The 21,822-nt window shown below is 39.2% G+C and overlaps 1 protein-coding gene across 5 annotated transcripts in view; it reads left to right on the top strand.

Moving 5' to 3' along the window:
• Positions 1 to 21,822, top strand: part of HIVEP1 (HIVEP zinc finger 1) — a 116,612-nt gene that overhangs the window by 75,978 nt on the left and 18,812 nt on the right. For all 5 annotated transcript variants that reach the window (XM_032181981.1, XM_032181977.1, XM_032181980.1 and 2 more), the window contains exon 4: positions 10,576 to 16,508. In XM_032181981.1, the coding sequence (XP_032037872.1) occupies positions 10,576 to 16,508 (5,933 nt within the window). The remainder of the gene's footprint in view (positions 1 to 10,575; positions 16,509 to 21,822) is intronic.

Raw genomic sequence — 21,822 nt, 5'->3', positions numbered from 1 at the left:
TGCTGGTGATATACCCTGCTACACAGTTCATCAGCCATGGTCAAGACTATTCTTTCATCACAGTATTCAAATGAAATAGGAAATTGAATAAAAAGTGGGTAGGTCAAACAAAAATCTGGAAATGCATAACTGAACAATTTAAGCATTTTGATTTGCTATCTTAGAGTGGTCTCCTCCTTCACAGAGGTTTCCTTGAATTTCTCTTGTAGGTTTGCAAGCATGTGAGCTTTCTGGATTCTTTGCTACTGCGGTATCCATCTACTTTCATTAGCCCAAAATACTTCCTTTCCATTTCATACTTACAGGAAACTGCTTTACATTTTGGACAAGGAATATAACCAAGATCCAAAGTTTCATTTGATTCTCTTCATCTTTCTGTCCTTACCTTCAACAACCATATGGGCTAGAAATACAGTTGTTCTAAATGGAAGTGTATGATCTTCAGAAGTTGCAAGTTACAGCACTGTCCTGTTTGCTACTTAATATTTGTGAGAGGATTAGTCAGCCTTCTTAGTTTTCTGTTGACATACACCAGAGCTACCTACCTCTTACTTTCCAAACGTTCAAAATGACAGCTAGCAATGCTATTTCATGTGATTGAGTTGTGCGTTTTCTTAATGTCTGATATCATGGTGTTTGTATCTCCATTAAAATATGTCAATACATGTGTATGAGAGGTAATTTATTTAAATTGTTCTGTGTATGTCAAGCTGTAAGGCTTTAAATCAAGACTGAATTATCTTCCTCAAACATTTACAGCAACTCAGCAGCGATAGGCTTAATACGGGAACTGTTGGTGTTTGTAGCTTATGTCATACAAGATCTCACATTTTCATGAGGTCCCATCTATTCCCAAAATCTGCGATGTTTCCACATTAAGGGAACATTGTACGCTACTAATAATAGCAAGGATGACTTGAAAGGTTCTTTCTGTCTTCAGGCACATTCAGTGCATGGTTTTGTAACCAAGAAGGATGGTGAGAAAACTCCACTGACTTGTGTGGCAGAAGGAATAGTCTCTGATACCATTTATCTTCAGTTTTCATTGGTTTTGTGTTTGATAGTTAAGTATGTTTTAATGTCACCATTGTGGCTGTGGGGGCAAACTGATAAAAATTGAGATGTTTATATGTTCTTTGCATGGAGAAATGTAATTAGAATATGTGCTTAACCCAAGGAGTTTTCTGGCTCCTGTAATATTCCTGGATTGTGAGTCAATGTCTATATCTGTTATTTCTATTTATTTTTTTTTTTTGTTAGTACATTTAGTTTAGAATACTAGCAGCTGAAATCTGCTCAGTAAATCCACTGTTGGTACTAGACACAGCAAGAGCTGGTATTGTTTTGGCAGACAGACAAACAGATTTACAGTTTTAAATTGAACATTTAATACGTTAGAGCTATTATGAGAACTTGGTTAAAACATTAATGTGATGTTAAAGTAATAGTATTTTGACTTTTCTTGACAAGGATAGCAAATTTTTTGAGTGACATTTCAGCAAAAGAGATTCCAGACAAAAAAAAATCTGAGGTCAGAACAAGCTCGTTTTATGGTGGAAGGATGCTGAGCTAAAACACTATCTAATTAAATTGGCATACCTATGTGCATGTTGTAAATGCACTAGGGTGCTAATTTTAGCATAAGTGAACTGGGAGCAAGCCAGCTGTGGAAATGCAACATTTTTACTCTTTTTTTTTTTTTTTATATTACTCTTTTCTTACTCTTGCATAAGAGTAATGACTGGCTTTGTTGCACTTTGCAGATAATCCTTCAATTCAGGGAGTTGTGAAATTCTAGAGTCATCCTCTAAAAGGAAAATACAGACAGACACACACACATGGTGAGTTAGATAGAGTATACCACTGTCTGGTGGCTATATGCTAGAGGCTGACCTGACCTGATGGAGTTTTTAATAGGAATTTCCTAAAAGGCTGTTACATGTGAGAGGGCAAAAAGAGAGAATATGCACATCTGTGGAAAAGGACAGGTGAAGACGGGGAAAGGAAAGAGATCTGACCAGCTCAGTGGGCTTGACATTAAAGACCTCTGAAGAAAACCCACCCTGAGACAGATCTTTTTGCCCACCTCTCAAGCATGCTAGAGCTTCCATGGTTGGGGCATTCCTGGTTTCTAGATTTCCAGCAAATTGACTTTTGCTTTTTGTAAAGTGCACAATGCCATTTAGTCCTAAAAGAAAGACCTGCTATGTGTAAGTAAGACTTTCCCTACTCACTTTGCCAGAACTTCTATTCCTTTCTGCATTGTTAGATAGGTCTGAGCTCTTTGTCGCTCTTCATTTTTTTTTTTTTTATTTTTTTTTTCCAAAGGCAGTATGGAAATTACTCCATTTGATCCCTGCTTTTCAAGTAGAAGATGATGTTAAAGAAATACAGAGAATATGACTAAGGACCTTGTTCTGTTTGAACACCATTATATGCAAAGAGAGTGTAGTTAACATCTTGTTCCTTTCATTTCTGTTTTTTCCCTTCAGACTCATGTTTGGGGAGTTCAGGTTCAGTATTTCATCTGACCAGCTAGCAGTTGCTGGTTGCTGATGACCTTTAAATTGGTTGCTGTTTCATGAGCTGTTCTGTAATTATGGTTTAATAGCCCTTCTTCTTCTTCATCCTAAGGGTAGAAGGTGCTGTTATGTTTTATTAGCCAAATCTTAATTTATTGATAAAAATTGATAATCCATAAATTGCAAGCAGATAATTTAATTGTGAAACTGTTCACAACATTAGTTTAGTGTTAAGGCTTCCGCTTAAGAAATGTGTCATCAAATGGCTGGAATACAGAGCAGGACATTAACTGCATAGCGTAGTAAATATTTTTGAAATTTTCAGGATGTTGAAATGAAAACTGTAGTGCATGCCCTTCCTTGAACATTTGTGTATTGACATTTTGTGCACGTTGCTAAGCGTTAACCATGGGTCATGTGGTAGGCGTTTGCTGTTCTCGTGTTTTTTTGTCTGTCTCTCAAAGAAGTGTTAAAGTTATGTGAAACTTTTACAGTGATTCAGTCTCTGTTTTTTTTTGTATACGTATAATGCTGGGAAATCTTGATCAGTATCAAATGTCTTGTTTCATTTAATATGTTTTGTGGTGGGCATGAAATTAGGTCTTTTTAGGAAAAAAAAAAAAGCATGCATTTCACTTTGGAGATTGGTCAGAGATTTGTAGGTGTGCTGAAATGTTACATTCAATTCCTTTTCACATACGGATGTTCGCATTTCTCAACTGAGGCTCTGGTGTTACCTCAGTGGTCAGATGTTTATTGCTGTTTGGTTTTGATGGTTTTCCTCATTAAGCATACTATGGCTAAAAATCACAGAATGGTTAGGGTTGGAAGGGACCTCTTGGAGGTCATCTGGTCCAAGCTCTCTGCTCAAGCACCCAGAGCAGGCTGTCCAGGACCACATCCAGGCAGCTGTTGAAGATCTCAGCAGCCTCTCTGGGCAACCTGTGCCAGGGCTCAGTCACCTGCACAGCACAGAAGTGCTGCCTGGTGTTTAGACAGAACCTCCTGTGCTCCAGTCTGTGCCCATGGCCTCTTGTTTTGGCACTAGGCACCACTGAAAAGAGCCTGGCTCTTTTTTCATTGTGTCTTCCCTTCAGGTATTTATAGACATTGATTAAGATCCTCTCTGAACCTCATCTCCTGCGGGCTGGACAGTCCCCAGCTCTCTCAGCCTCTCTTCATAGGAGCGGTGCTTCAGATCATCTTGGTGTCCCTCCAGACTTACCAGTATGTTGGTTGCTTCTTCCTTTGCTCAGGCCAAGAAGCTAAATGCACAGTTGTTTTTAAGAAGACCTTGGTCTTGTTAGCATAGTGTGGTTATGTCCCTACACCCCTACACCTGATATCTACCTCTGTCAAGCTTATCTTGATGTAAGCAGCTACAGGACTTGAAAAGATGCTGTCATACAGACAGTCCCAGACTGTAATGTGTCGTTTACTCTTTACGTATCCTAAGGCAAAAAAAAAAAAAAAAAAAAAAAAAAGAGTTGGCAGACTCTCATGGCTGGGATGAAAGTGCATTGTAGCAGAACTTCCTGATACATACAAGCTGCGTGCCTTGGGGCAAAGGTGTCTTACTTTATTCTGAGATGTTATTGCTCAATGTCTAGAGCTAATAAACTCTCTGCAGTCACTAATGGTTGCACAGAATTTCATTTAGTGTGTGAGGAGCAGCCCTGGGTACGCCTTTTTCTATGGCTGCACATTTAAACCTGTCATTTGCTTTACTTGCGTTTACTTGCTAAGTTGTACCTGTTCTTGCTTCTCAAAGAAGAAACTTACATTTTTAAGTAATGTATGGAACAGATGGATGTCTGTGTAGCCTGGGTTTGGTCAGTCCTGAAAGTTATTCTCTCCGTTCAGCTTTAGTATGGCTTTGCAACTGAAGCACTAGTGAGAGGTGCTAGTTTAAAATATAGCCAGGCCTAGTGTTTTGGGAAGATGTTATTCCAAGGCAAGAAAAACTTCCATTCTCCAGTGTTATCTTCAAAGTGACAACTCACTTGTGTTAATGTAGATTTAGTGGAAACAGATTGTATAGTTTAAACGTTACAGTTTGTACTAAACATTGCTAAACAATGTTTGCCTGTTCTTAACTGTTGCTTACTTTGGTAGCCAACAACATGAGTATTTCTTGTACTACTAGACTGGTTTCTGCCCCACGAGGACAGTCACGCAGTGTAAGATGTTGCTCATGGAGGCTGGGCCAACACTATCTTTGTAGGTTTCCAGGACCTGACCACATGAAGCCTTAAGCAACCTGGTTGCTTCCTTTAACTGGCCCTGTTGTGAGCAGGAGCTTGGATTAGAGACCTGCTGAGGTCTCTTCCCACCTGAATAATCTCCTGAAATACTTGTTTTTAAATCTGGGGAAATTTACCTGGTGGTAGAGGCACCAGATTTCTTGGAGTTTATATCAATATACAGTTTTTTTGCAATTATATTTAATATATGAACTTTGGATGCACTAATTGTATAGGCTTATCAGTCTGTGATGGTAGAGAGCACTAAAATTTAATTTTACTTTGCATAAGTGAACACTCATTGAAGTTAATGGTACTGCTCAAATGAGTGCTGATAACATATACTAGCATAACTGCACGTTCCTTGGAGCTTGTGTTTGCAGGACATTTGCTACTTTAGTTAATAAGGCAAAATTATGCTAATGAAACAGCTGACTTGGAGTGCGCCAAATTCCTTGACTTGTACCCTGGCCTCTACTGTACCATCTCGAGAAGTCTAAAGTTAGGCACCCAAAATACATCTATTAAAGCTATTGATGATTGACTTTAAAATCCTCTCAATTTGTGCTTGAAATTAAGCACAACACATGGCTTAATCTTGTTCAGATTTTTCTGTTAACTGAGAACATTTTTATAAATGCACAGTTTATGTAATCATGATTTTTCTACGCTTTGGAAAAACTATGTTAGGAAAACGTTTATGGCACTACTTAGCACATAGGAGGCAGTATGAAGCTAAAGATGTAATACAATAGTAATAAAAAAATGGCAATTTAGTTATGCCCTATTGCATTTAATGTAAGTTCTGGTGTCCTTACATTTGCTAGTTAGGCTTACGTCTTTATCTCATAATCATGTTCTGTTACTTATTCATGGAAAAAGACCCACTGGGGTGATTTATGACTGCTTTGCAATAGTTTCAGAGAAATCAAAACTAAATAAGCATCAGATGTCAAATATAAGAATATTTTGAATATTTTAAGGCACCAGGAAGCTTAGCTTTTAATCAGAGTAAAATTCTTTGTAATGGTCTCTTTTGAAGAGTTGTCCGTCTTTGAACAACTGCTGTTGTTAATCATCAGTAACATTTTAGCTGTATGTTTAAGACTTAACGTTTGAACAATATCACAAGAAGTTTGATTTTGCTTGCAGTTCCCTGGGAGCTGAAGTACAGGTTTAGGATCCAAAGGGTGTGGCACTTTCATTCGAAAATCTGGTCTTTGTATGCAGTGATTTTAAAAATTCTGCAGTATGAATTGAGCATGAAAGAGGATGAAAGTTCATTGGGCTGTAGGGCAGATAGTGGCTGCTGGCTGAATGTTTCACAGGGTCATACTGAGAAGGAAGGGAGCTTGGTGCTTTACTTCAGTTCTTTTCCTTTTTAAAAAAAGTAAAAGCACGTAGCTCTGTTGGAAGGGAGAGAAATGGAGTGGGTGCTATAATAACACATAGGCTTTGAGACAGGCAGTTCTGAAAGTTACTTGAACAAAACCATTGAGATCATTTTGTCAAGACACTGTCTAGTTCACCAGCAAATGCTAAAGAAAAAAAAAAAAAAAGGTTGCTTATACCTCTCCTTTATTTGCTGCATGAGTTACCTCACTAGATTACTATTGGCACCGTCACACTTGTGTTCTTTTGCTCTATTTCCTGTGCGTAAGTGCAGTAGAGAAATTGTAGTTGAGCAAAACCATGTTTAGAAAGATGGCATGTTTTGAGCGCAGAATTCCTATTGAAGCAAAGGAATTAAACAGAAAGTCCTGATAGGAAAGCAGAGCAAAGCGAGAAAGAGATGCTCTGGTACCTGAAAAGTGAGTCATTGTGCACAGCAGCATTGCTACCTGTCCTGTTAGACTGGGTAACCTGATTCTATTGGACATCATACAGTTTATGGAAAAGATGCTTTTTAGCCTTCTGTTGGAAATGACAGCACTTGCCAATAAAAGTATGAATTCACCCAAGAGAAAGAGGAATTGCTGCATCAGTGTCACCAGCTGAACAGGGAGAAGGGTTTTGTGACTGCACCGCGAGGCAAGCAGAGCGTGGAGTGGCAGAGAGAGGAAGACAAGGAAATCAACTTTTTTTTCATGTCAGGTTGGTTTACATTCCCTTTGTTTAGCTTCAGCTTGTTGGTATGGGTGTGCAGCCCTGACAAGGTATCACCCTTCTGAAAGTTTGTATCTCCATTCCTGTTAACAGGAAAGTTAACAATTATGGTACCCATGCTTCCCGCTGGTTTTGTTATTGCCTCTAGAAATATTGATACAGCTGATCTTTGTGCAAATATCTAGCTGTGGGTTAACAACCATGTAATGGAATATCTTCAACGTAATTTGGCAATACAAAAAGAAGACTTACACAAAAGGAACGAAAAAATAAAACTAAGTGGAAAGAAGTTGTCAGGGTTTCCTCTTTTTCCCCAAAATATGTTAGAAATTTGATCGCTAGAAAACCTGAGATATTTCCGTTAACAATAAGTATTTCTAAACCGTCAAGGAGTGAAATACAGCACAGCACTTATACTACTGTTAAGACTTGTAAAGCCATCGAAAGAAAGTATGTTTTGCTGGATTTTATAGACAGGAATAATCTCTGGAATTGCAAAAAGCATACAGAAGTAGAAATAAGAAACTAGTTCTTATGATTTCCATAGCCTGGAATTTTATAGGTGTAGATGCAGCATAATTAATGGTTGTGAAGACTAAAGTAAATGACTATTTTTGCATAGGATGTAATGCATAACTTGCCTTTTTTCTATTTTCTTCTTTCATTTTCATACAATTTTTCAGCTGTGCTGAAAAGTCTTTCAGCTGTGCTGTTTTCCAATCTCCAGTGTGGTGCAGTGTTTGAGTGTGCCTGCTGTTCCTCACTGTGTTGATGAAGCCTTGGAATGGTTGTTATCTAATGTTCGGAGGCATCAGGGAGAAGCACATCATTTGGTTGTTCAATTACTGCAGTATAAAACACCTTCGTCTTTCTGTGTACGTTTGTCTGCTTGGATGTTCACGCTTCGTGGCACTATTATCTTCCTAGCTGCATGTAATCTGCCCAGCACTTCCCCCAGTGCTCCAGTACAAACCCCAACAGTGTGATAGGTGTGGAGGCGTGAATGTGATATGATAAAAGCTGCAGTATGTTCATAAAAGGAACCAAATTACTTACACTCAATTAACATGGCCATGGTTTTCAGAGATCACCAAACCATGACTAAAAACACCTTTTTATATAATTACCTTGTTATTTTCTCTTCGATTGGTGTAAAATGGAGTTTTGTTGCTATTGAAAAAAGTTGCAGTAGGCCATTAATTTTAAAGAAATCGCCACTAATGATATTAGTGTGAGACACTGATTTAATTGGGAAGCAATGGAAAGTATAGAACATCATGATGGAAGGCAGCTCTGCTTTGAATATGCTAAATGTAGCCTAATATGAATAGGTTTAGGTAATAAAGCAATAAATGCAAAGTTTATTTAGTGGTTAAATGGACAGTTACTACAGAAATTTCTTTCTGGGTGCATAAGATGAGCACAAGCTCCCCACAGCTAGGATTTCAGAGCCCTTGTTTCTGGAGAGGGATTCTAGTCTCTCTGTTATGAGATGACAGAATGCAACAAGGCAGCGTCTTACTCTCCATACTTAAATTTCTTCAGGTAGGGCTTGGAGAACAATAGGTCAGGTTCTGCAGCTCTTCCACATGTGCAGTACACTGTGTACAATGTTTGTTCTTTAACCTTTCAGTTTGCAAGGAAGTCTCAATAGCCTTTCGCCCTCTGTGAATGTATGTGTAAATGAAGTAGGCAACAAATTGAAAACAGGCTTTTGAACTTCCAAGTACCTGAGCTCTGGCCTTAGCACACAGCTCAGTTAGGTTGTGCTCTGGCACCGGGCAGACATGTCATCTTCTTGCCCTTCTTTTCCCACTAGTCACTTTGTGTTCTCTTCTTCTAGACAAGCATTAGGTGCTGCCTGGATTTCCTTTAAATGGAGCAGGAATTTCACCCTGGACTCATCAGCACCAGTATCTCTCATCAGATGCAGACAGTATGTTGGCATTCCTCTCACCATAGTGCAGAAAGCATCTGGTGTTTCTGCGAGAGGATACTCTTTATGCTGCTGAAAGGGCTGTAGGAGTTGATAGGTACTGGGAAGCCTGAGCTTTCTCCATCTATCTCCTTGTGAAGCTGACTGTGAGAGTTTTGTATATGCTGTCTTAATTAGTTTTTTCTTACCTAGGAGTGCACATAAACCTCTGTTCCTGAGAACCTCTATATTGAGGTAACCATACCACGTGGAGTTTCTCAGCACAGCTTCCCAAAATGTGTGTGCAGCTGAACCTTTTTAGAGGTATCAGACTTCTTGTCACATCAGATCCTTCCTTTGTGTTGAATATTGGCAATCAGACAAAATATGGTTTTGGCTAACAGCCAAACAGTTGTAAAAGTTTGAGAAATTGGATTTACACCCATTTAATGTTTGGCTTCCTCTGAAGTAAGTACCAGTTAGGCTGTGATTGTTTGTATGTTAGGAAGTATGCTTACATGTAAAATAGTTAATTGGCAGAATAAATATGACACTGAGGTAAACAAAGGTATAAGTAAAAAACAAACAAAAAAACCCACAAAACTTTGTAAGTATCAACACTAAAATTCAGTCTGTCTGTATCTTTCGCTAGAGAAGTTTAGACTCTTTACAAATAGTACTCACTATAAAGTTATTCTGCAGAGTAATATTCAAAAATGTTTGCTTTTCACTACGCTCCTGAAGCTCCCCATGCATACCTGCTTAAACCAGCAACAAGTGTAGCTAGTAATGAAGTAATTCAAATTTATTTTGTTTCATGATGCACTAATAGAAGAATAAGTGTCTGATTTTATTCCTCTGCAGTAGTTGCTCATCTGAAACGCTATTAAAGTTCAGTAGCTCCGAAATACAGTATTTGACAGATGGCGTGGGTGGATTGTGCCATTTCCATGATAAATCTACTTATCTGCTTACAAATATAACCATGAGGAAGTAGTCTTCATTCCTTGACTGGTGTAACATATAGACAGAAAAGGTGACAACGTGACATGAAAATGGGTTTGTGTCTTGGTTCTTCATTTTCCTGCTGTAATGATTCGGATTTTGGAACAAGTTGCCAGGGGAGTGTTAGGTTAGATGTTAGGAAGAACTTCTTTACTGAAAAGGTTTTTAGGCATTGGAACAGGCTGCCCAGGGAAGTGGTGAAGTCACCATCCCTGGAAGTCTTTAAAAGACGTTTAGATGTAGAGCTTACGGATATGGTTTAGTGGGGATTGTTAGCGTTAGGTAGAGGTTGGACTCGATGATCTTGAGGTCTCTTCCAACCTAGAAATTCTGTGATTCTGTGATTCTGTGAAGTGCAAAAGAGATTTCTTTTTACTTTATCTAAAAAAGAATTGCTGTAAATACTGAAATATTTTTTCAGTGGCCTTTCTTTTCTTACATTTTCTTTGAAACCTTAATTACTTTTGTAATTACCTTATTAATTAATTATTAATTACTTTTGTAATGTCTTAGAGCATCAGTTAGAATGTATTACTTTTGCTAGATGGGAACAAACTGGATCTTTACTAAGATATATTTGCTATATTAATATTATTGATATATTAAGATATATTTGCTATTCAAAAAATACTGGAGGTGGGAGAGTTGGACAATCCTGTTACACCAGTGCTCAGTGTGTGAACTACTCTTACAGCTGAAGCTTAGAGACAATAGAATGCCATAAATAAAAATATACTACATTATCCAGTTCTAATATTCTTTCTTACTCTTTGTGTTTTAACAGAAATCACAGATGCTAGTACTAGAGGAAACCCAGATACAATTAAGGGTGTGAAAAGAAAAAAGATTGTGACTGAAAACCATCTAAAAAAAATACCAAAATCGCCTTTGAGAAACCCCACAGAATCCAAGGTTAAACAAAATGTACACCTTCCACCACTAAAAGTTCTTCCGGATGCCTCAGAACAGGTCACGGCACAGGACCACCTACCTGTGAACAATGGAAGTCAATGTACCAAACAAAACGGGGCAGTGCTTAATAGTGAGATAAGTGCTGAAACAACCAAATCTGAGATACCAATGCAGACAAAGCCTTCATCGACACATCAGTCCTTTGACTTGAGTAAGCAGACAGTAGAGGATTCTGATGTGAGCCAGTTGAGCTCGCCAGAGAAGAAGTCTCTCTCCAACTCCTTACCAAGTAAAACAAAGACTGACAATAATGAATGTATCACTTTTGTTGATGGTAGTACATCATCCCCATGTACACGTACTGCATTCGATGTCTTGTTAAAAGCTATGGAGCCTGAACTGAACACCTTAGCACAAGAGTGCCCCCGTTATGGGGTGCAGATAGAGAAACTGAGACCAAATAAAATTGTAAGCACCTCTCCTAGTCTCACATCCAATACAGTGAGTGTCCAAAATCAGTCTGCTTTGTCTCAGCATGAGTTTACAGCTGGACCTCACTATTTTCCATGTACATTGAACAACGTGCATGTAGCAACAGCTGCCAAGAGTGGACAAACGCAGGTCCAGTCGGTTTCTCATTCACAAGACCTTGTTACTAAAACCAGCCAACAAAATCACCAGGTTGTTATGTGTCCAAATTTCACAGGTTCTGTGGTGCAACAGCAGAGTCAAGAAAATGCCAAGCTCCAGCAGATATACAGCATAGCAGTAACTTCGTCTGGTGTTCACACCTCATCTTCCACTGTAACTCAGGTTTTTCCCCCAAATCAGTTAGTAGCTAGTTCATCTTCACCTTTGTCAGTTAACACACCTAGTTCAACACACTTGTCTATAGGTCCCATGTATAATTCAGCCCAGATAGCATCAGTTGTAAACCATGGTGTAGAACAAATATGTAACCTCTTGAAAGACCAGAAACCTAAAAAGCTGGGGAAGTATGTCTGTGAGTATTGCAATCGGGCCTGTGCCAAGCCCAGTGTTCTCCAAAAGCACATCCGATCCCATACTGGAGAGCGACCGTATCCTTGCGTTACATGTGGGTTTTCATTTAAAACTAAAAGTAATTTGTACAAGCATAAAAAATCCCATGCACATGCTATCAAACTTGGACTTGTCCTACAGCCAGATGCTGGTGGTCTCTTTTTATCTCATGACTCAGACAAAGCACTTAGCATTCATTCAGATGTGGAAGAAAGTGGTGAAAGTGAAGATGAAGGCACTGCTGATGAAAGACAAGATGATCAAGAACTGGAACCTGCACAAATAGTGAAAGTCATTTCAAGTGCAGAAACTGTACGGAAGGGAAGCCCTGTTCCACTAAGTAACCCAGATTGTATCCCAGGTGATTCCTCATTACACAATACAGAACCACAAGTAAGGGCAGCTTTACCAAAAGTAGTGGTTCATGCTGTAAATGTTTCTCCGTTAAGGGCCGATAGCCCCAAAGTAACAGATCCAGCACCTGAGCTTTCTGCAGCACAGAGAAAAGGAGATTTTAAAGTGACAAATCTTCAATCAAATTTAACACATACGGCCTTAGTAAAGGAAAATGACATAAAACAAAGTCAGAAAACAGAACTGGGCCTGTTAGAGGAGCAGCTGGGATCTCCAGTAGGAGCTGTGCATGCTCAGCTTCAGAGACAACAGGCAACCGACTGTTCCCAGGAGCAGCAAGGAAAATGCCTTCTGAGCCCTAGAAGTTTAGGTAGTACTGATTCTGGTTATTTCTCTCGTTCTGAAAGTGCTGATCAAACAATGAGTCCACCAGCTCCTTTCGTAAGAGGATTACTGCCCTCTGAAAAAGATTCAAATAAAAATTTGCCCTGTGTACCAAGAGCAAGTGGAATGGTAGCATCAGTGGTACAAACAGTCTGTGCCGAGAAAAATTTGATTCTCTCTGGCCAAATGCGACCTCCCATAGCAACAAAAACCCTTGAGGAGCGTATCTCAAAGTTAATTTCTGATAATGAAGCTGTTGTGGATGACAAACAGTTAGATAGCGTGAAACCAAGAAGAACATCTCTTTCGAGAAGAGGAAGCATAGATTCACCAAAATCCTACATATTTAAGGATTCTTTCCAGTTTGATTTAAAGCCTATGGGAAGAAGAACTAGTTCAAGCTCTGATATACCAAAGTCTCCTTTCACACCCACTGAGAAATCAAAGCAAGTTTTTCTTCTCTCTGTACCATCCCTTGACTGTTTGCCTATAACACGAAGTAATTCCATGCCTACTACCAGTTACTCAGCAGTACCTCCAAACGTAATACCTCCCTCTCATCCACTTAGAGGAAGTCAGTCATTTGATGATAAAATCAGTTCCTTATACGATGATGTTTTTGTATCAGGACCTGCTGCTCCACTGAACCAAGGTGGACATCCTCGGACCCTTGTTAGACAGGCAGCAATAGAAGATTCTTCTACTGGTGAAAGTCAAGTTCTTGGATCAGTGCGACCTGCAGAAGAAAGTTATCTGGGATGTAATTTATCAAACGAATCTTTATTGCAAAGGAACAAGTCCCTGGCACAGGGATCAAATTTAGAAAAAACTAAGAAGTCCCCTCAGGTGCGAGGAACAATGTTTGAGTGTGAAACCTGCAGAAACAGGTATAGGAAACTGGAAAACTTTGAAAACCACAAGAAATTTTACTGTTCAGAGTTGCATGGACCTAAAACTAAAGCTGCAATCCGAGAGCCTGAACATAAAACTGTTCCAAATAGTACACAACCTCAAATTCTGCACTACAGAGTCACTACTTCAACTGGTGTCTGGGAACAGACTCCCCAAATAAGGAAGAGAAGGAAAATGAAAAGTGTTGGAGATGACGATGACCTACAACAAAACGACACAAGCACACTATCAAAGAATGCAGAAGGCCAAAATAAGCCAGCAATTTCTTCCAGTCAGTCAAAACTCAGTGCAACAGTAGTAGGTTTGCAACAGCCAAGCAACCTTCTACTTCGAAGTTCACAAATTCAGCTTGTAGCTCGAGGTACAGATCTGACAACAGAGCCAAAGATGTCTCCACTCATTGAAAAGCAGACAAGTTCAGTTATGCAAGAAAAGGTGGAGTTGAAAAGACAAGGGACTGGTATTTCAGTAATACAGCACACCAATTCACTGAGCAGAAATAGCTCATTTGAGAAATCGGAGTCATTTGAAAGAGTATCACCAGTTTCATCTCAAGAGCCCAACAAGGTTGCAAAACATCGCTCTTCGAATGCAGTTGCAGTCCAAGAGGATAGACCCTCTCATCTGAATACTTCCCAGCATCATCAGTCACTGTCATTAGAAGCATCTAGAGGGGAACTGCAGGGAAGCCAAACAGTTTCTAATGAGAGGAACACACCACTTCAGACATCAAGACTCGTTCGCCAGCATAACATCCAGGTTCCTGAAATACTGGTCACAGAAGAACCAGACAGGGAGCAAGAAAACCAATGCAGTGATCAGGAAAAGACAGAAAGATTTAATTGGCCACAGCGCAGTGAAACACTGTCAAAATTGCCAACAGAAAAGCTTCCACCGAAGAAGAAAAGAATTCGCTTGGCCGAAATGGAGCACTCATCTACTGAATCGAGTGTTGACTCCACTCTTTCCAGAAGTCTAAGTCGAGAGAGTAGTTTGTCTCATGCCTCCAGTTTCTCGGCGTCTCTCGATAAAGATGAGATTTCAAAGGTGGACAATCCTTCTAAAGCAGAACTTATTAGTAAGTCGTCAGAATTCCTTATGATTCCCACTGGCTCTCATGTGCTGGGCATGCCTGGCCCGCATTACAGGGAAATGAGGCGTGCTGCATCGGAGCAGATCAGCTGCACGCAGCCCTCGATGGAGGTTGTAGACTACAGGAGTAAGTCTTTTGACTGTGGAAGCATATCTCCATCAAAACCTGCCTCACTCGTAGAGATAGCTGCTCCAAAGCTGTCGTCTGGAAATGGAGTTACTGGACACGTGCCTTTGCTAGAAAGAAGGAGGGGACCGTTTGTAAGACAAATATCTTTAAATATTGCTCCAGAAAATCATCCAGTTAAATTGACTTCTTCGTTTCAGACAGTTCATGCTACAGATGTGCCATTTCACAGGCTGCAGACCTCCAGCAAATCCTTGGTGGAGTTTCCTTCAAGTACTCAGCATTCTCAAACTCACTCCAGGCCTCACTCAGCAATTCAAAATTCTAATCCTATTATCCTGTCTTCAGTTCAGCAGCCTCTAGATGATGTTTTGGATAATCAAAGACAGCAATCTTCAATGCATCAGCCTTCCCAGATTTCTACTAAAACATCAACCCAAGGGGAACAAGTGAATTCATACCCAGTTTCTTGTCACCCTGACGAACAAAAGGATTGTTTTGCTCCAAAGTATCAACTCCAAGTTAAAACATTACATATAGGTCAGCCATACTCTTCTAAATTGCTAAAAAATAGTCTATCAAGTCAGACTGTCCCAAGTCAAGCTGGAGTGGACCAGAATGCATCCTCCTTTGAGCTGCAGGCTACACTGTCTGACAATACGTCTAATCCTTACTCTGTGCCTCCTCTAAAACAAATTGTCCCTAATAACTGCAGCAGTCAGATACATCAGATTCCTCCTTTTGTAGTTCCTGTTCGTATTTACAGTAGCATCCCATCCTATGGCTTTGCAACCGTTACACCCCTTCCTCAAATTTTCGTGACTCAGGATCAGGTAAAACAATCTATTTGCAAAACAAATGCTGTGAGAATGCCAATGATTGAAGGCAAAACTCAGCTGCCAAAATCACACAAAGATCATCAGAGGACTTTGCCAAATTCATTTGAGTTTGAAAATTCAATACCAGAAAGTGGAACCAGAAATTCACCTTTGTCAAGCTCTTTGAATATTATTCAGAAAGTGCCAGTTAGTGGACTGTTCCCTCAACAAGAAGCTACACCTTCAAGTAAACGAATGCTTTCCCCAGCCAACAGTTTAGATATTGCCATGGAAAAACAGCAAAAACGTGTTAAAGATGAGAGTGGAGCTGCCTGCATGACCGATGCCAGACATTCACTGAGTGTTCGATCTAATGACCCAGCTAATAAGCAAAAGAAACCAGTCTTGGTGCGACAGGTTTGCACCACAGAGCCTCTTGAAAATCACCTCCTAGATCCTGATGGTGTTGCACAGAATGAAAAAAGCAGCAAAGCTAGTAGTTCAGACATGCTGTTGCCTGACCGTCATTCATCTGAAACTGGGGTTTCGGAAACCCTGAGGGAGTCACCAGAATCTGAAGACGTGAATTCTTCAGCATCACCAGCGTTTGTAGTTAGAAAACCATCTGAACTGTCTCCAGTGAGTAATCAGAATTCTCTCTTAAAGGCTGTAGGCAGCAGTCAAGAAAGAAGATCCCCAAGTAGTAATCATGAGAGCAATCAAATCAATAGCCAGAGTCAAGCAAAGCCTCTAACCACTCTGGCTGCAGTGAATACAGGAGAAATGCAGAGGTTGTCATTTCCAAGCCTCAAGACATCAACGAGCTTTACCTGGTGTTTTCTCCTGAAGAGGAAACCATTGCATTTGCTGCAAAATGATCAGAAAATTTCAGCCTACTCTACGTGGACCATTAGTCCCAACAATCCTAATCCACTTGGTTTGTCAACAAAGGTAGCTCTTTCTCTCCTCAATTCAAAACAGAAAGTTGAAAAACCGCTATACACTCAAGCAAGAACTACTCATCCCAGATCTGATGTACTGGTCTATTCAAGCAAGTGGAAGAACAGCTTAACTAAGGTACTTATCCTATGCTTGATATATACTGATCGTTTACGGAGGATTTGCTTTGGTGATTGAGTTTGTTCATATTTTGGAGAATGTAATGTGCCTGACATGTGTAATACATGCTCTTATTTATTTTAGTTATGCTGGATCAGACTGCTAAAAAGATCTTAAGTAATTCCATTAAGAAACCTCTTTATAAGGATTTATCACTTTTCATGGAAATTAGTTCCTGGATTTAAATCTGCATATGAAATGTTTATTGTGACAGGATTGTGTTTGGCTATTTTTTAAACGCAAAGCATCTGCGTTTAAAAAATAAATAGTTCAGATAGACTTTTTTTTTAAACAATTGAAACAAGTTAATTCAAGATCATAGCTGCATATTTTCCTTTAAAAATCTGCTGGTATTTTCTGTTATAAAAATATGCTTATGGTGAACAGGTGTCCGTGGACAGTGTAAAGATATTTTTCACCATTGCTGATCATCTAACTGTGGGAGGAGCAGTGTACCACTTCCCTTTCTCCCACCTAGGTTAGTTGGTGGTGTGAAATAATGACAAAAATAGTGAAGTTTAAAAGAAAATTACAGCTTCCATAAAAACATTGGCAACTTCTTGGATTGACATGGCTCCAAAAATGCCAAAGATGCCATTAAATCTTGTGCAGTGGAATATACTCAGGGTAACATTTGTGACACACATAAAACACCACATAACTCCAGAGTCAAATGTGGAAAAGAGCAAACTAGTCGCTTTTTATTTCTTTAACCACCTTAGGACTGCACGGATGTACTGGGATTTACTAGACCATGTGCTGATTTGCACAGAATCAGGCATTTCTAAGTAACTGGTGTGCCTCTGCAAATTGTCGAGTGTGACTCTTAGACCTATAGTACAGCAACAAGTGTCACTGTCTATTTAGTGGATGACATAGCTTTTGTTAACTCACCTATTAAAGCCATAAAGCTTGCTGAGGAGAACCTTGGTATACAGTGTGGTTTCACACTCCTCTTTGTTATCTGCTGTGCGTGGGGTATGCTCGTTGCCATGTTTCTCTTAGCTGGCAAAACAGAGGATTTCCATAGAGCACCAATTCTCCAGAATTGCTCAGAGGCTGTCAAGGCTATATACAAATGCTTTGGGGAGGTCAGAGCAACTGTTACTACTCTAAACCTGCAGTCTGCCATCTACAAAACTTTCTGGGCATCAGGCTGGGAATCAGGACCCATGGGGCATGCATTCACTCTAGAGGAAGCATGCCACGGCCTTGGGAAAAGACATGCATTCCTGCTGATGTTGAGTGATGAAAACTTGCTCCTAGAGGTCACAAGGGGATGTTTCTGTGCTTGCTGAGTGTTTTGCTAAAATACAAAGCTGTCTATGGGGGAAAGAGCAATAAGATGAGAAACTCTATATAAGAGGAAGAATTAGTTGCAGAATTACAGGGGGAGTTGAGAAATATGCAGAAACCCCTATGGCCAAAAGAGCAATAGAGTTAAATCTATCTCTCTTGATATCATAGGGAGATTTTGCTAACATTCATCTTGGTGTTCAAAGCTTAGTTGATAATGTTTCATGCAGGAAATACAGACTGCTGACTTGCTGCTAGTACTACAACTAAATTCAGTTACTGGTTCCATATTAGTGTGCCTCCTTTTACTTGCTTAAACTCATATTGCCTTTTCTAGCGTGCTTCCTCATATGTTTTTTGAGATGTTGTACTTAAATAGTACTAAACCTTAAAATAAATAAATAAATAAAAATTGGAAGGTTTAGCTTTTTTCAGCGTACATGGTTAAGCAATTTGTTCTAAGGAAGGCAAGTCTCTCGTTACTTGTGTTGTTGACTCATACTTGTTTTATTTTTAAAGAACAGTCTATTAGAAGAAATTCTCTGATAACAAAGCTACTATGTGCCTCATGAAGAATAAATTTTATCTACAAACAAGTTCTGTTTAGAATATAAATAATGGATAACAATACTCTGAAAAATATTTTGACAGCACCCTTTTAAGCATTCTAGGAGTTCTTAAATGCAGTAATAGGCAGCTGTCAGGTACATTTACACTGCTTCTTCCACAAAAGAACTACAGTTATTAGTCTTTCTTGCTGACATTTTGCATCAAACACACTAGCAAGGTCAAGATGAAGAGTTCTTAAGCTCTGCTTGGGGCTGATATACAAATTTTCTTCAGAGCCATTATGAAGGAAGAACGTACAGCGAGAAATCACCAATAAAAGTTTAATTGGCATCTTAGACTGTACAAACAAGGTTCTTCAGGGTGGTAGAAATTAAAAATTTTAAAGGCCTGATAGGTAGGATATGACGTAACACCTGCAAAATTTGTGTTGTGTACCTTTCAGTGTCTTGGGCTTTCCAGGATGATGAGGGTGCTGTTAGAAGATAACCTCTGTGTTACCACTTTCTAGTTAGACTTGATAGTGGAATGGCTCGTGCCCACTTGGAAACTTCTAGTTACTGTCATCACAGGAGCCATGCTGAATGAGAGCAAAACCTGAAATTGCTCATTCTGTTCATGCCCGGTAATTCTCCCACTGTCATCTTCTGGTTGAGGTTCACAGTGGAACCAGAACATTCGTGGTCCTTTGGGAAGATAATATTCCATTAAAAAAAAAAAAAGGCAAAGTAATTCTCTCTTACCTTCAAAAGAATGTGGTTGATTTCCTGCTTAAACACGTGGCAGGGTCCTGAGTTCGTTGGAGAACCACAGTTTAGATTACAAGTCTTTGATTACAAGTCTGACTGTCATTCAGAAGATGTTTGCTCGAGTGGTTTGCACATTTTAACCCTGACCTGACAAAGAGCTCTAAGGGTCACTATAATACTGTTTATAAATAACAATAGAAATATGGTGTTGTTATCCCTCACCTCTTCTCTCGCAGTCTCAGCCCTTTCCAGAGAGATGTGGAGCATTCTGTCAGGGGGCTTTAACTGCAGATCTCACAAAGATAAACCATCCCTAGTTTTGCCGCCAGAACCAAATCATGTTTACTGGGAGCTTACATTGCTGTATAACTGCTACTAATCACTGTCACAAAAAGGTAATTCCTTCAACAATAGAGACATGGGAAATGAAGAGACGTGAACAAAATGGAAACAATAAGTAACCCTGGGACTTTGTTTTCTCTTCACAACTCACTGCTCAGAGGCAATAGGTGAAGTTGCCACGTTCCAGTGATTCAAAGAACAAACCACAAAGTGGGATTGTGAAAGAAGCTCCTGGAATGAACACAGCATGTTAAAATGTAACATGGGGTTCACTTGTATGGAAAAGGCTTATTTTATCTCCCTACTCCTTATTTTTTTTAATGGTTTTATTCGTTAATGTTGTTGCCAGTTTTTGTTGCCTGAAATCATTGGTGTTGCAACAGGAGCTCTGTCTCAAGCCTCTGCTTTGGTTTTTTTTGGCTTTTTTGTCTGAGGTGAGTTAGTACAAACGTATGCCAGCATGAAGATCTCAAGGCATGAATAGGCTGAAGAATGGAAAGCTTCTACTAACTGGAAAGCTTTCCTTTCATGGACGATGGACCACAACTGTCCAACTCACCAACAGAAAGTAGTTAAATTCAGAAGATTTTTATGTGTAAACTAGGAAAATTTTAAAAAGTAAAAAAAAAAAAAAAAAAAAAAAGTAAAAAAGATATTAAAAACATTTCCCTCAATCCCTCAAGTGTCTGGGTGCCAGTTTGAAAAATGTTTAATGAATATTGTCTGAAATTTATAACTTCAATGATTCAGGCTCTGAGCATTTTTTGTGTGTGAGTGGTGGTTTTGTTTTTGTTTGTTTCCAAGGGATGCTGTAAAGTACCAGAAGTATCTATTGAACTCTTGTCTCTGGGCAGCCTAACAGCAGGGTTTTTTTTGTTGTTGTTTTTTGGTTTTTTTTTCACCAGTTAAAACTGATATAAATCTGATATAAATATCAGTAATTGGAGACAGTAGAGTGAAATTGGAGCAAAACAAAGTAGAAATGAATCATGGTCTATGTCTCTGTAGTAGGAGAAAAAGAAGACTTAGAAGTGGAAGGTGTAAGCAATTGTGGAGAGGAAAATTTTACTGCACTGTCATTTTTTACCCTTCCCCCTGGTACGTGTGGGGTTTTGTTAGTTTTCAGGTGAGGTATGGTAAAGTACTTGCATGCGAAAAATCTATGCTGCTTAGAGACTGATCCCTCTTGAAAATTTACAGAGGGACACAAATCTCATTCAGCATCAGTGCGGATCTTTTCATAAAATTGAGCATGTTTTCTTCATTATCAGCGAGCACTTCTGTAGATATCTGTGACAAGCTCGATGTTTCTCTTAGAGCATTTCTGGAATGGCAGCATTTTGCATGTTTAAGACACTGAAACAGCTGCTAAAAATAGCATATAATCAGTAAACTAAAGTACATCAGTGGGAAGTAGATAATAATTTGAACTATGTTAGATTGTCTTATCTCTGTATATAATTGTTTGTATAAAAAAAAAAAAAAAAGGCCAAGAAGGGGATAGAATCCCAGAGCCTGGTGCTAGCTTTTGTACTCTAGGTACTTTTGTGAATATATAATATATAGTTTGGGTAACAACCTAGACCAGATACATCTGGTATCTTTCTTTTTCCTTTGTCTTTCCATTGTTGAAACATAAGTGTGGAAAAAAATACTGATCATTTAGCATCGAGAGATCAGGTACTTAAATGTTGCATTGTTTCAGATGCTGAGAATATTTATACAGTATTAGACTTATGGCATATATTCTTTTTTTTTCTTTTTTTTTTTTTTTTTTCCCAGAACTCTTCTTGTTAAATTATAAATGTCACATTATTACTGTTTATTTACAGTGGAAACAAAAAGCAATTTCTATGTATATGATACAGGAACTACAAGTTGAGTTACAATTGAGTTGCAATTACCATAGCAAGCTTATCTTCTGCTATTTCATCCTAACCATCTTTTCCTCCACCTTGTTTGAATACTGTTAAAACATGCAGGGTGAAATTTCTTTCTTCCTACACACAGGCAGAGTTGTCATGTGTGCTTTGGTAGGACTGCTCAGATGCTTGAAAATCCATCCAAAATCAGTCACAGGACCACATGAGAGCATATGGACTGGAGTGGTGCATGCAGCCTGTGCAGATTCCCGAGGATTTGAACCTGATAGGAAGTCGCTTTTCCTCTGATCCATATTAATTCCCCATCATCTCCATTCCTTCTCAGAGGGGAAGCAAATACGGTGGCAGAGATTGCAAGGAGGGTGATGGGTGAGAACAGGGTGCCAGGGCGATGTCACCCTTTGATGCATGTAATGACCAGTGTAAATCATCAGT

Source organism: Aythya fuligula, chromosome 2, assembly GCF_009819795.1.
Source record: "Aythya fuligula isolate bAytFul2 chromosome 2, bAytFul2.pri, whole genome shotgun sequence".
Taxonomy (NCBI): domain Eukaryota; kingdom Metazoa; phylum Chordata; class Aves; order Anseriformes; family Anatidae; genus Aythya; species Aythya fuligula.
This window is presented reverse-complemented; position numbering and strand designations above follow the sequence as displayed.